Source organism: Schistocerca serialis, chromosome 5 (genome assembly GCF_023864345.2).
Source record: "Schistocerca serialis cubense isolate TAMUIC-IGC-003099 chromosome 5, iqSchSeri2.2, whole genome shotgun sequence".
NCBI lineage: Eukaryota > Metazoa > Arthropoda > Insecta > Orthoptera > Acrididae > Schistocerca > Schistocerca serialis.
The window spans coordinates 38086353-38102778 of NC_064642.1; the positions used below are offsets into that span (position 1 = coordinate 38086353).

A 16426-nucleotide genomic window follows, 5' to 3' on the forward strand; every position below is an offset into this window, starting at 1 on the left:
GATTATATACACAAAATATATAGATTCCATGCTATTAAGTAAAAGATCATTTAAGTATATTTAACGTAGCATTCCTGAGGTCAAATCATGTCAGCACCATACTGTATGGGCACTTCAATATAAGCCATTTTTTTAACTCATTTTTAAAAATTCCACCAGAAAGCTGTTTCAGGTTGTTTGGCAGAGAATTATACAATATTACTCCCTTAATGAATGGGGTATTCATTGTTAGATTCAATCTTCTGCTTACCATATGTAAGTCTGATTTGTGTCTTGTATCGTAATCATGGATTTCCGTATTCCCGTTTGTCACTTTTTTTGTCTTTTTTCACTAATAATATTGATTGAAACATATATACTGCATAGGTAGTCATAATATTAAAATTAATAAACAGGTTTTTGCATGAAGTTCTGGGTCTTACTTTTGCCATAGTTCTTATTACTCTTTTCTGCAATGCAAATACCCTTCTTATATTGTATTGGCTACACCCACCCCACAATACAATTCCATAAGATAGATGGGGATACACCAACCCAAAATATGCTATTTTTATTGCTTCAATATCTAGATATTGAACTAATCTCCTTAGTAAATACAGACTAGATGTTATTTTACCACAGACATGATCTATTTGCTGATTCCACGAAAGTCTGTCATCTGTACATATATCCCCAGAAATTTACATTCTGAACAGGTAATTTCCTGAATGTCCTCATTTACGACAGTATTTGTATTTGAGCCACTTGTATTAAAATAAATTAAATTAGTTTTGTTAATATTGACGCTCAGGTTTTCTTTTTCAAAATGTGTTTGGGCTTTTTCAAGAAAATTCTGTACCACTGAATTTAGGGCATCATTACTACGTGCCCAGCAAACCCCAGAGGTGTCATCAGCATACATAGTAATGACGACTGGTGTCTAATACTTTTGGGAAATCATTCACGTAGCAAATAAATAAGAAGGGGCCCAAGATAGAGCCCTGTGGCACACCAAAATTTATATTTCTTATCTTTGATCTTCTTTTTTCGATTATCTCTCCATTATCATACACAACTTCTGTGTATTGTTGTCTATCTTTAAAGTAAGATTCTATTAAAAGTAACAGTTTCCCACTGACACCATTACAAGCAAGATTGTCATAACTTTCCTCTTTCTCTTATCCAACTAATTATTTTCCTGCGGTGTTTTGTGTATGTACCTGATTGTCAAATATTGATTCACAAATTTATCTGTTGAGCAGTCTTGAGACAAATTGAGTGTGTTAATTACATTTCTCTTTTGGTAATGTGAGGATTGAGTAAAACATATTCCACTCAAATTGTTGCCTAAGGAATCTTACGCATTCATTGAAGCAAAGTTCATTAATACTCAATCTCCTTAGCTTCTTTTTAAAATGTGCACAAATTCTGCCTCCAAATTTCTTCTGGTTGGACTTGAGTTTCAGAACATCCAGTACATAAAACAATTTTACCTATATATGCTGATGTCTGTGCACTGTGTTGGCACTGAGCTGAAAGTATTACTTGTACGAGGCTTTCTACAGTGGGCTTGGTGATTCTAAACTTGACAGAACATATACTGAAATTGTTTTTTCTTCCATTTATTCATTATGTAGAGAGCCCGTGTAAAGAGGAAAAAGCTCAAGGAAGATAGACTAATTTGTTTCACAGTGTCAGTTGTTATATCAGTAAAGAAATCTGAGAGACAGAAAATTGCACATACAAAAACCCTACAGGAAAGCCATCTGTGCTTCCCGAATGAATGTGGAAGATTGGATATGTAAACTGCATTTACTGGGTCAGAGGCTGGTGTATACCAAAACAAATGCTAGATCCAGTTTCATATTGATAATTCATTGAAAACGCTAAAATTTGTGTTACACATTGAAGTCTCGAAACCTAACAGGAAGTCTGATACGAAGAGAGAAAATATATATAATGCAAATATGGGTCAAAAAATGCTAATGTGATAGAATTAGGTAATAAATGCATGAATGGTGCTGGACACCCTCTAGCCTCATTACGTGATCCAAATGGTAGCCACAACATGAGGCCATGCTTTGTTATGGAACAATGAGGCGCTTGTAGCTTCCTTGTTTGGATACTTGTCACAAAGAGCATCATGCAGATTGGCAGGAGTGTGTCCATGTGTCTAAATGTTGCTGATTGTACTACTTACATGGTACACCATTAACCATATACCATGTGTGCCTCAGGATATAGTCATGATTATTATTATTATCACTGTCACTTAAAATTTCTTTGGCAGTGGAGAAGAGAAATGCTTCCAGACCATAGTGGCCTGCAAAAATACATTCATTTAATGGCGTACCCGGTGTTTATAACTAGATATTCTCTCTTTCTGAAAGCCTCGGTTGGCTGCTTGTGGTTATCTGACATGTTGTTTGGCAGCCATCAGTTGGTCTTTCACAAAGTGCAGTTGCTTATGTTTAATTTAGTAAACATGAATTGTTTCATGTAATATTTTTTTTCCTGATTGCTTTTTACATGAATTTTCCCTCAGCTTTGCAAAAATATGGTGTGCCTGTTACACTGATCCACATTCAGGTGAAACTGATTGTGCTTATTGATATTGGATATTATCAACAAGTTTGTATTTGTTTATATTATTTTTGAGGGGTGTTGCTCTTGTACTCTGAGCAAACTTAATTGGATACAAGGGGGTTCCCTTCAGTATGTAATTATACCAGAAAACAAATTCACATTTGTGTGTGACTTTCCTTTAGTAAATTATTTTCAACAAGCAGTCAAATTCATTTCTTCTTTTTCAAAGAATTTAAATTCTCATCTCATTTTAAATTCTGGCATATTGTTGAAAGAGTTCAGCACTCACGTGATTGCACAAATTATTTACAATATCACTTTATCAACATGATACCACTGTTGGTGCCTACTGATTGACTAAATACAGAGTGATTGTAAGTAAAGTTCAAGGTCCAAAAAAACGATCCATTGTTCAGAATGAAAGCTGTAAATAAATGAAGCATTGCTCAGAATTATGCAAAATTTGAATGGAATATTATTGAAGAAGGGGGAAACATTAAGGAAACAAAAAAATTCAACGAAAAATTTTCCACTGAACAGCGCTGTAAACATCACAATGTTAATGAGTTCAGTTGCAGAGGACAGATGAAACGCAATACAATGGCTATAGCGTGAGTTGCACAGTAAACCAATCATACTGTGCAATATGCATGACCACACAAGTTTGGCATACAACAGCTGTGGCCCTATTAGTTACGTAAACCCATCCACCACAGCAAGATTGTATCACATTGGATGTGAAAAAATAGGTTTTTAATTGTCCTGAGACCAGAAGACTGTGTAAAAAGTAACAATGGGTTTACAGTTGTCATGAGACTGGTGTGAGAACTGTTCAACATGCTGTTCACTGTTTTCTGCCACAAGTTAGAATCGAGAAACAGCATGTTCCACAATGATCAGAATTTCTCAGAGGTCATGTCCAGAATGTGTTACGCAATGTGTGCTTTCAGTACAAGTATGTTAGTAATCAGAGCACTGAACGTGACATTTTTCAGATAACACCCACAGCCAGAAGTCACACAGATTAAGATAAGATGATATTGAAGCCAGGCTGTAAGGAAATTACGGCTGAGAATTCCAGCATTACCAAAATGCCTCTGCAGCAGGTGCTACTTTACAAGCTGTTCATTGTGCAGAAGAGTGCCATCTTGCATAAAAATAATCCTACCTACATATCCACATTGTTGGAAGATTGGAATGGTGTTGGTGTGGAAAACACTCTTAATAGTATCTACCAGTGATGGTAGAGATAACAGCACCCATAGGACCTGTCTCTTTAGAGGTGGTGGTGGCGGGGGAGGGGGGGGGGGGCTACAATGAACAATGTTGTCAGGTCACAGACATGTCCAGAGTTGGGGCAATTTTCCTTGCACTGCATATTTGCATACCACTGCTCGATTCCTCGAGCAGTGCTGTGGACACATCTTTTACTGATGTTGGATCTGTTGTTTTCTTCCCTCTGCCACATTGCACTTCAAAAGAACCTGTCTTTTCAAATTACATAATCATTTTCTCCAGGCCAATGGCAGACATCAGAGCAACCCCTTTTTTCATACCCTTGAGCATCCAGAACGTCTGGAGAGCTAACAGTGCACAGTCACTGTTCTCATAAAAGAGAATTATCAGCAGTGCACGATCCTGCATTACAGTCATGACAAGCATCTCAAATGCAAACTGAGGAACAGCTGTGTACCCCATGTCATTTATTTTGCGTATTCTGCCAATATAGTTCCATCTGCCAGTAAATTTTATTTTTTTTTTTTTTGCTTCTGTAACATGTCCCCCATCTTTGATAATATTCCGTTCAAGTTTGATGGTATTCTGAGCTGTAGTTATTTTTTTACAGCATTTTGAAATTGAGACTTTGGTTATAATCAGTTTGTACATAATCAACTTTACATATATTAGCTTTTTTACAGGGTAGTTACAGGGTAGTAATTCAGTTAATAATAATAATAATAGTAATAATAATAATAATAATAATAATAATAATAATCTACACATTATTATGACAAATGGGTTTCCATCCTCTCACAGATGATGGTTATCATATAAATATTAGTGATTTCCAACCTAGCTGAAGTTGCCGCACGTGCGAAGATCCAACCCTGTCTCATTGCCCTCGCATTTCACGTGAAACAGCTCTAGCATCAGTGGTGACATGAATTACCTTATAACACTAACAAATATAAATAATAAACATACTGTGTCTCCAGGAAAGTGTAATTTCATCAAAATGATAGATCACCTATATCTGAGGTACAGGTAAGATTTCCTCCTGGGGTGCTGTTCCAGTGTTGGAGAGCCTTGGCAGTACTGATTATTTAAGGAGGAGAAAATCAAGATGGGCTGAGGTGTGAATTAGAGTTTGTGTTAGGGAGGGTATTGGATTAGGATAGTTGGTGGTGGAGCTGTGTTGGCCACAATGCCAACTGAGGTGTAGTGGATAACATATACTATGTGATCAAATGTTTCCTGACACCCCCAAAAACGTACGTTTTTCATATTAGATGCATTGTGCTGCCACCTACTGCCAGGTACTCAATATCAGTGACCTCAGTAGTCACTAGACATTGTGAGAGAGCAGAATGGGGCGCTCTGCGGAACTCACAGACTTTGAACTTGGTCAGGTGATTGCGTGTCACTAGTCATACACAGCTGTACATAAGATTTCCTCATTCCTAAACCTCCCTAGGTCCACTGTTTCCCAATGTGATAGTGAAATGGAAACATGAAGGGGCATGTACAGCACAAAAGCGTACAGGTGACCTCGTCTGTTAACTGACAGACCACCGACAGTTGAAGAGGATTGTAATGTGTAATAGGCAGACATCTATCCAGACCATCATTCAGGAATTCCAAACTGCAACAGGATCCAGTGCAAGTACTATGACAGTCAGGCGGGAGGTGAGTAAACTTGGATTTCGTGGTCGAGCAGTTGCTCATAAGCCACACATCACGCCGGTAAATACCAAACGACGTCGCACTTGGTGTGAGGAGCATAAACATTGGATGATTGGACACTGGAAAAACGTTATGTGGAGTGACGAATCATGGTACACAGTGTGGCGATCCGATGGCAGCGTGTGGATATGGCGAATGGATGGTGAACATCATCTGCCAATGTGTGCAGTGCCAACAGTAAGATTCGGAGGTGGTGGTGTTATGGTGTGGTCATGTTTTTCATGGAGAGGTCTTGCATCCATTGTTGTTTTGCATGGCACTATCACAGCACAGGCCTACATTGATGTTTTAAGTGCCTTTTTGCTTCCCACAGTTGAAGAGCAATTTGGAGATGGCGACTGCTCTTTCAACACGATCGAGCACCTGTTCATAATGCACGGCCTGTGGCGGAGTGAGTAGACAACAATAACATCCCTGTAATGGACTGGCCTGCACGGAATCCCGACCTGAATCCTATAGAACACATTTGGGATGTTTTGGAATGCCGACTTTACGCCAGATCTCACTGACTGACATTGATACCTCTCTTCAGTGCAGCACTCTGTGAAGAATGGGCTGCCATTCCCCAAGAAAGCTTCCAGCACCTTATTGAACATATGCCTGTAAGAGTGGAAGCTATAATCGAGGCTAAGGGTGGGCCAACACCATATTGAATTCCAGCATTACCGACAGAGGGTGCCACGAACTTGTAAGCTATTTTCAGCCAGGTGTCCGGATACTTCTGATCACATAGTGTATCTGTCTAGTAAGCAGGAGACTCGGGTTCAAGTCCCGGCCTTGGCACAAATTTTAATTCATTACATCAGCTTCATCCTTATTGAGTCGATAGGATTGACAACAGTGTATTAATTACAATTGTTATATGATGAATTGTCTTCCCTGTTAGTGCTCGGATATAAGATTGCAGTGTCAGGTACAGTTTGTCATTATATTACATGTATTGCACATGGTGTCTTTAAGCATTATTTTATGCTGCTGCTGTGAGAGGTCTGCCACCTCACATCATCTAAACGTAAAATGGGGAGTTTTCGTTCTACTGCTGCTATTTTAACCACACAAATACAACAACAAAAATTTATTATGTGCTACTTTTCAACCCTTCCTTATAAAATGTTGTATTTGCATTTTTAATCTCTTGCTTTTTATTATTTCCTTTCGATTGTTTTCCCCCTCCATGGTGCACAGCCATTGTTCAGAGCCATGATTTCATTGCATTTTATGATTTGTTCTCCAGTTCTTCCAACTATCATCAAAGACATTTGTCATGTGTGGATACACATAATTTCTGTGAAACAGTTATTGTGTTTTGATCTCAATGAAATATAATTATGTTACAAAGGTTTCTGTAATCTAAAATGATGCAGTTGAATGCTGCACCTCCCTCCAGTCACCAGTAGTAAAAATAAGTCCATAAGATAACAGATAACTTGTTATTGAACCATCATAAATTGATACTGCTGAAAATATGATTCTAAAGTCATGGGAAAAACATCGCTTTCATTGCAATTATCACTAAGCATGAAAAGGTAGTCCGTGTAGTCCATTTTTCCTAGTGTTCTCCACATACATATCATACAGAACAGAAGTACATTGCAAGTTGTGGTATTGCTGGAAACTGAAATTGTGAACTTTGTTGCCAATGACAGAAAGAAACTGTTCATTTAAATTTTGTATCAACTTCTAACATGAACAGAATGTTGTAGAAATTTTTTCCCCCAAGTTCATCCCTGTTTCGAGATTTTCAATTTAAAAGAGGAATGTTTTGTGTGTCTCTTTAAATATGAAGTAATTCTTCTTTATAATAGAAAAGATGTTCTCCTAAGTTTGCTCTCCTCTGTAACATGAGTGGCAATCTGTCATCCAAATAATTAATGACACTTTTTCTTGAATATCCCATTGTTGTAATTGTTGTTACTTTTGAAAAATTATAAATTTTTATTTTTTAGTTCGCCTTGGAAGTGTGCTGGCATACACACCACTAGACGACAAGAGTATTGCACTGTTAACAGCGTACATCAATGATTTTCTCAGGTAAAACAGATTTTAATAAGCTTATTAATTGAAGTATTGTAGTATCATATTTTTCAGGTGGTCTGTGTGGTGTTACCGAAGAAATTACAGTTAGCAAAAATATTAATGAATAACTGTGATTCCTAGTAAATCATTTTGGAAAAATATAATGCATGTGGTTTTACAAATGACAGTGAGTCACTGTTGTTTAGTTTCTTTGTTTTCAGTAATGCTTTCTTGTCACAATCAGCATTTGCCGATGGCATATGTCATATTAGAGACATTTACTAAAGATTGTGTCAGTAGTTAAAGAACTGTACGTATATATAAAATATAAGCAAAAGGCACACTATAGTGACACCATCATAAATGTGAATAGTTATAGTTGAAAGAAGTTCGTTGTTATGTAGTATGAATAACAAAAAAGGTCAGGAAGATGATCATAGACTGATAACTGAAAATTAAAAATTATTGATGTTCTGTAAAACATAGTAATGTTGAATATGGACACACAACTGTGGTGGCAATATTGGCAAATAATAGTTTCAGCTGTTGTCAACACTGGGAAGCCTGTAAGATTTTTGCTGTATTCTCGTTGTCCGTTGTAGTAGTTGTCGGGTTGATGTGGAATAGTTAATCCCATCTTAGTCTCACTGACAAACAATATAGTTGGTGAATATGTTGCTGTCAGGCAATAAATGTGAAGGTTTAAAATGCAATTCTCAGTCAGTCCTCAGATTTTTTTCTGTTTCTTATCACTTCTTTCATCTCTGGTGATGATTTGTGTATCAGAAATGCTCAGTTACACTTTGATTTGTAGTATGTGTTAAACTGAGCCCCCCCCCCCCCCCCCCCCCAAATTACCGAATGGTGAAGTCTGTTTCAAAGATCTGGACAGAGGTTCATACCTAGAAAAATGCTGCATTGTTTAAATCAGCTATCACAGCTTGACCTTTTTAGCAGGAACAGAAACAGTTGTAACCAGTAATTGGATTGTACGTGTAATGTCTTCATGAAAACAGAATATCAATCTCAGTTAAAATATCAGATTGCCATGTGGGACATTGTGATCTTCACCTGCTTGCAGGTGACTGAGTGATATTGTTACAAAGGAAACAAATAATGAAGTTTCATTTCTTTAAATGTTATATGTTGGATGTGCTTTTGTTGGTTTCTACTGAGACCTCTACACACAATATAAACTGTGATCATAATCATTAATTAATCAGCATCTATAATTTTTCAAGCTAGAATTATTGTACCAGAACTTTGGAAAACAGAGTTAAGCATTTCTGACTATTGTTTGCTGCCTTCAGTTACAGTCACTGTCTTGTCTGAGAATGGAAACATGAGCCACTACAGAATTTTTCCAGAGATCTTTTTATAATAATCTGTTGTTGTAGTCGTTGAAGGCTTCATGTAATCCTCTTGATAGCCAAGTCTATATTATTTCAGCATGTCTCTGTGTATAAATACCCAAAGTGTGGTGGTTTGGGTATCCAGCCTTGAATTGTGTACCGTCATTGACTATTGTAGAATAAATGGTGTGTAGAGAAACATAATTTGTCATGTTCGGCTGTCAGTCAGTGCGGTAGAATACTGCCATGACATACAGGAGTAACATCTAAGATGATAAATTACTCAGGAGAAACATTTTCCTTCACATGAGAAGGTATCCTAGAGGGAGTTAAGCAGTTTAGTCTGTCTTATGTGTCCATTCATGGTTTAGGTCACTAGGCCTTTGTTTTCGAAAAAATTGAGATCAACAGTCATCAGATTTTGAGTACTTTACTGTGTTCAATAGGAGAGCTCGTGCAACAGTTAGAGTCTATGCTAACCAACCTGGACAATGTGGACTCTAATCCTTGCTCGTACTTTTTTTTTATATTTCATGTAGATAATTAAAAGTATTTAATAAAACTGAAGATGAACTTTGTTTTGTGCAATAATTACTGGTTAACTGTAATGCATGTCATTACTTTCACCTTTCAGGCAGTTGATTACCTTAAATAATTATGCACATACACAACTTCATGAATACAGTCCAAGTTTCTTTTTCAGTGAATGTAAGGCAGAAAAAAATCCCATGTGTCATAGTGTTTTTATTTAGTAGACATTGTGTAGTGTTTAGATATTTTATGGCATTTATTTCCAATGAAAGTCAGAACCAAGTTCAGAAAGAAACCATCTGAACAATAATATGAACTGAATGTGTTAGGATTATGAACTCTGCAACATAAGGAAACCGAATGACTCAACAATTTCATTGTTATCAGTCACTGTTTATTACCACAAGAAATTTTGAAGGTTTAACTATCCATCATCAGGTTGTAACTATGTGGATTAAAATGGCATGTATGCATTGTGTAATGAGCTTGGAATAACCTGTGGCACTGTCTCCAGTTGGCACAGGAATCTTTCCTTGACAATGATGCATCACATATAACACTGCACTTTGTCAGTGATGGTGTATGTGATGTGATGTATCATGACAAGAAAAGGAGCCCTTGACTACCGTAGATACGACGCCACAGGTTGTTCCAAAGTCATAGTACAAAACATGTGCCATGCGTATAATTCCACCTGATGATAGAGGTTTAACCCTTCAAAATGTCTTGTGACAATAAACTAACACTAACTGGTAACAGTAAACTTGTTGTTTCATTCGATATTAGTAACAGTCATGGTAAAGTCTAAACAAAAATGTTCACAAACATAAGGAAACCACAGACTGAGTAATCAGCTTTTGACAATTTTGCCATCCTGCTAGATTGCAATGGAGTTAATTTATTATTACTATATTATTATTATTATTTCCTTCCTTTCTCAGACGTTATGTCTGGTTAAAAATGGAAAATTATTATTATTATTATTATTATTATTATTATTATTATTAATATTTTCGATTATTCCCATTTAAGAGAGTGTTTGAACTTGAATTCCTTTATGATGATTGTTTATGTTTTTTCTGAGCCCAAATTTTCTTCATGTGTTCACTGTGTTGTTTCTTTCGCTCTGCTGTCCATTTGCATCCTGGTCTCTTCTGTGTTGTGGTGTCAAATTTATGTTTTTTATGATAGAACTGAATTCAGGAACATTTTCTGCATCATTTACTGTTATGTGTGCTTGTCTGAGGTCCTCTTCAACTTCTTTTATCCATTTTGTTTTTCCCCTGCCTGAGTTGATGACTTTAAGAATTCGCTTTGAAATTCTGTTTTCATTCATCCTGTGGATATGTCCGTAGAACTGCATTCTTCTTTTCCTTATTGTATCCGTAATCTTGTCTGTGTATTTATATAATTCTGATGTTGGTCTCTTCTTCCAGATTCCTTGCTCTTGTATCGGGCCAAAAATTTTCCTGAGAATTTTCCTTTCTTGTTTCTCAATTTCTTTGATTTTAGTTTGCCCACCTATTTGTATTGTTTCAGATGCATACAGTGCCTCCGGAAGTACGACAGTGTTGTAGTGCCTCAATTTTGCGTTAATGGATATGGGGTTTTTGTTATAATAGTTCCACGTGAGTTTATATGCTTTCTGTAGTTTTTTTATTCTTTCCTCATTGGCCTTTAGGTTGATCCCTGATGGTTGGATGATTTCTCCCAGGTACTTAAAATGTGGTACTTGTACGATTTTCCCATGGGTTGTCACAATAGGCAATTTGTCTTGTGGCACTCTTTCTACGTACTGGGTTTTCTCATATGAGATTTGCAGGCCAGTTCTTGGTGCAATTTCGTGTAACTTCTCTATGGTGTTAGTGGCTTCTTTTCTATTATTTGTGAGGATTGCAAGGTCATCCGCAAAAGCTAAACACTTCACATTGAATCTATTATCTTTTCTAATGCCAATTTGGATTCCTTTGACTTCTTTTTCTCATGTCCTTATAAATTTTTCAAAAATGATATTAAAGAGTAATGGTGAAAGTCCGTCATCCTGTCGCACTCCAGTTTGGATTTCAAATGTTTCCGAGATATCCCCCATAAATTTAACCTTGGAGACTGTGTCAGTTAATGTTTCCCAAATGATTGCTCTTGTCTTTCTGTCAATGCTGAATTCTTCCAGCGTCTTGCAGAGCGGTACTCTGTCTATTGAGTCGTAGGCCTTTTTAAAATCTACAAAAGTAACCACTGTGTTACGGGTGTTTCTCATCTGGAGAATCATTTTCAGATGCCAGATCTGCTTTGTGCTTGATCGTCCCTTGCGAAAACCGGCCTGGTATTCTTCTATTTGTGGGTCAGCTTGTTCTTCTAATCTATTCATGAGAACTTTTGATAGGATTTTATATGTGAGCGGTACGAGTGAGATACCCCTGTAATTATTTGGTTCAGTTTTGTCCCCTTTTTTGTGGAGTGGATGGATGAGTGCGCATTTCCATTCAGAAGGGATCTGTTCTGTTTCCCAAATGTTTAATATGATTTTGTGAATTTTTCCTGTTAATCTTTTATTATTATTATTATTATTATTATTATTATTTCAAAAGTCAGAGTAATTTCATATGGGCTTGCTAACAATAAGTGTTGCCACCAGTTTCGTAATATTTGCTACCACATGTGATGCTCGTTGACTGACAGTCTTAAAAACTTTCACTTCTGTTGTTGAAAATTAAGTGCGTGTCATCAGAATAGAGGGATACTTTCCTTGTGGTCTGTGTCTCTTAATGCAAGGAAGAAAAAGAAACAAACTGTTGCAATTTAACATAGAATCAAACTTCTGTTCCTTGACAAAGAAAGCCTGCATTTTCACCATTCAGTTACAGTGATAACCAAAAACAATGTTGTTAAGGAGCTTGGTAGTGTACAAATAGCTAATAACACACTCTCACCTTTTGTGTCCTTCAGAAAAGTTTTTCTCTCTTCACAGAAAAGGTCTATAACACAGACAGGACCAGTTTTTCATAATATTTCAAGTAATTATTCCTCTTCCACATATATGAAAAAAAAGTTGCATTTTGCATTTCATTTGCACCAGTCTTCGACGCTGGCTTTGATTCTCACTGCCACTTTTTGTGCTGTCAGGTATATTGGTGTAAATAACAAAAGATGTTGGAGGTTTGTATTGTTATTGTGGCAAAATAAAAGAAAATCTCAGATGGAACGTGCAGCTATTAAGGAGAGAGTCTTGGGTGATATAATCTTGTTTAATTTATTATATTTTAAGACCCCTTGCTTTTCTCCTTAAGTCACTTCATTTTCTTTAGCATTTGGAACTCTATTGAGAAATGTATGTATCTAGCATTATGCTCATCCCAGTATCCTTGAGTTGTGTGCAGCTAGTCAATGCTTGTGGATCAGCATGTGTCCTTGGAATCTTCCGCAGTGACACGCTTCAACACAATGTTCTCGATTTACAAGCCATGTCATTTTGAATTAATTTTTTTAATAAATCAATACAACCTCTCAGTGCTTTTGTGTCCCAGTAATGTACACATCTGAAGGGGTTACAACAGTCATTAGGATGGAAAGTGACTACATGTTCCCACGGAAAAGTTTCTTATTTAATTAGTCAAAATTCATTATTATGCTTACATCATCATCACTTTAAATCTTGATTTGCTGATTCAAACACTTTTTACTCTTGGTGAAGCTTGATTTGGCACTTAGTTTCTGGATCATAAGTGAAAAACCAAGATTCATCCCATGTAATCACGTTTTCAAAGAAATTAGGATCACTTTCAGTGCTTACACTTTTCTCATGTTCAATTGACTACGTAAAATTTGCCTTACACGTTCTTCTCAATTCCTACAGTCTCAGCAATCAATCGAATACTCAATAACAGTCAAATCAAATCATATTACCTACTTTTTCAATAATTTCATCTATTTTTGATACTGAAGGGTGTCCAAGATGTGTTTCATCTTCAACGTCTTCTGGGTCATCTTACAAACCATTTAAAAAATTGCGGACATGACAAACAAGTCTTCACCATACACTTATTTCAGTAAGAGATTGGTTTCAGTAGCAGTTTTTCCAAGTTTCATGTGAAACTTCGCAACAATTTCTTGCTCTATTATTACACATATCATTTTTCTGGCAAAACAAAACATCAGCTCTTAACACAAATGATGACTATGGCCACACTGATTTGTCATTAGACACCAGAGATGTGACATTTGATTGAGAAGGCTTCATGCTTCACAGCTGTTGGCCATTCATCTTTGGCACATCCATACCTACTCTATGACGAAACCATTCAGTGACATCTTGTATATTAAGTGATCTAGACAGTTGTATTCACAAAAAAATTTACAGGTAAAGTTTAATTATGCAGCTGATGTTTATGCAACACAGTGAATTTCTGTAAATATTTCAACACTTCTGAGAACCTTATGACATCTTCCTTACTTTATGAATGCATATAATTTATTTATCGGTGCGTTAATATAATTACTTATATATTTACACCTGGAGTGGATGTAAGTAAGGGCAATGTGTAACAAAGTATTTTTGTTGTACACATCTTGTAATATGCCTGAGTCGGGTAGCTGGTGATTCCTTCTAATTAAAACTCCAGGTCATACAATTTGCGGCGGTTTAGTTTTTGATGATAATATTTTTCCAAAGTCATTGCAGAATACATCAAACTTCACATATAGTCTCTTTGACAATCCAACAGTTGACAGACTGAGTTACTGAAAAGACTTGACTACAAAGTGAACCCCTGACGCTGCATTGCTGCGTTTGCTCATATATATTCCAAACAATGAGTGTTCATTACTTCAGTTATTACACCATCATGAAATTAATAGTTACAATTAAAAGTTACAAATATATAAAAGGTTGACAATCAGATTACTTACATCATAAAATATTAGTTCATTACAGATGAGCTTAGGTAAGAAATTGTACAATTTAAGATTGAAAATTAAATATGACTCTTTTATAATAATGCATCTCATTAATTTAATAAATACAAATCAATTATCGATCGGGAAATATTGCTAACATTTACGTAATATATACACAATTTGTTTAACCTCTTTAATGGCTCATAACTTTGAAATATGCATCCAAACAGAAGTAATGGAGTTAATTACATGTGCTAACAATGATCAGTTAATTATTTTAGTAATGGTATTAATTCTAGTTTACAAATTTGGGTTTGAAATTACATATCACTTGAAATTATGTGAATTTAAATTTGGTTCTTGCTTTTTGATCGATTTACAATAACGTTTTCCAAACTGAACTTTTGAGATCTAATTGCAGTTAATTGACGAAAGTAATAACGATGCTAACATTTATAACTACTTCTAATCAAATGAATTACATACTGATTATTATAGTTCTGAGTAAGTGTTGATGGTTCATAGTATTATATAGTACAATTACATAACAGGAAAAGATGCCATAGTGGCATGATTTTTATTCTTTGTGTAACAGAAAGTACTGATAACCGGCTACAAATTCCGGGTATCAAATATTATAGTAATGTTGGGGGGGGGGGGGGGGGTGTATGTTAAACCTCTTCCATAAATATTTCTCTTGTTCATCAAGGTATAATGACTTTTGTGGTGTCAGTAAAGTTGCAGGATATGTAACTTGTATGTAGTTTCCAGATGTTAATCTGTTCCTTACTTTTCCCTTATGAGAAGGCTGTTGCAATATGTGTGTGGAATTTTGTCATAAAAATATTAGATGAGATCTTCTCAAACAGGCTGATGACAACTTTATTGCAACTTGGGTCACAGTTTTTTACAGAATTACCTCGGTTAATCAATATAGAATGGACAGTGAATTGCACATTTTGATTAATAATTCGTAGTGTAAACCACATACAATATCAAAAAAGACAACAAAATTAGTTACCAGATTTTGCTTGTTTCAGATTCTTACATAAAAATTACTCATCACTACAAGCTGTACAGGATTACCACATTGCAGCACCTGAGTATCACAGAAAAGCTGTGTGATTGCCTCTCATAAGTATTTTTTATTCTATCTTGCGTGTTTATAAGTGTTAGCTTGTAGTTTGTCACAGTATTTAGAGTTTAAGACTGACTGTGCATTCTGCTAAGGCAATTTTTGTAAACACTGTATCCAAATAACAATCACATTGTATTTGGGGGTCTGTATTTCTCATGGTTTAATAAGTTGACTGCCAAAAAACAGTTTGAGACCTTGTATGTGTTAAAATAGTGGAAACAGTTGTATTGATACCACCACATTGCACAAGGATGTATCTGAACATCCAGTAGAATAAGAAAATACCAATATTTGTTTAATAGAGATTTACAGTGATCTGAATTCTCATTAATATATTTGCCATTTCAGTAATCTGATTGCAGTTGTATTGTACACTCACATGCATATTTGAGGAGGCTTCCTTATTCATTGTGTTTCTGTTGAGTATGTTTTATGAGAACATATTCAATTGGTCTTTTGATTGTGTATATGTATTCTGTTTGCAAAATGTACATGTTACAGCAGAGAAATTGTAACTCCTTTTGCAGTTGCTGTTTAGAAGTTACAAATATATATATGTATTGTCTGTGCTTACTTTCCACTAAAATTGGTTTGAGACTGCTGTTTCTTTCTGGCTTTCATTATTTTGCAATAAAAGATGGACTTACAGAAAGCAAGGACTTTCTGGTGGAAAAAGTTGTGTGTTTTATTCCAAAAGTAAGTTACTAGTTAAAATAAAACCTTACTTTCTTCCTGTCATATAAATTTTTAATATAAACAGTTTCATTCTGCCTTGTTTTCAGATAGATATGATTTTTAGTCACATTTATCAGGGATTGTAAGCAACAATGATTAAATTTTTATACATCCCAAAGTCTGATTGAACAGAAGAAATTCACATTTTTATGAATGTGTGGTTCATAGTGGAATTGCGCCTCAGTCAAAAATGATAGGCCACTGTTACAAATTCTGATACTTACACAAGATA

General features: G+C 35.7%; 1 protein-coding gene across 2 annotated transcripts in view; it reads left to right on the plus strand.

Moving 5' to 3' along the window:
* Positions 1–16121, plus strand: part of LOC126482307 (mortality factor 4-like protein 1) — a 132559-nt gene extending 116438 nt beyond the window's left edge. For both annotated transcript variants that reach the window (XM_050106340.1, XM_050106339.1), the window contains 2 exons: positions 7476–7560; positions 15362–16121. In XM_050106340.1, the coding sequence (XP_049962297.1) occupies positions 7476–7560; positions 15362–15446 (170 nt within the window). In that variant the 3' untranslated portion in view covers positions 15447–16121. The remainder of the gene's footprint in view (positions 1–7475; positions 7561–15361) is intronic.
* Positions 16122–16426: the final 305 nt, after the last annotated feature.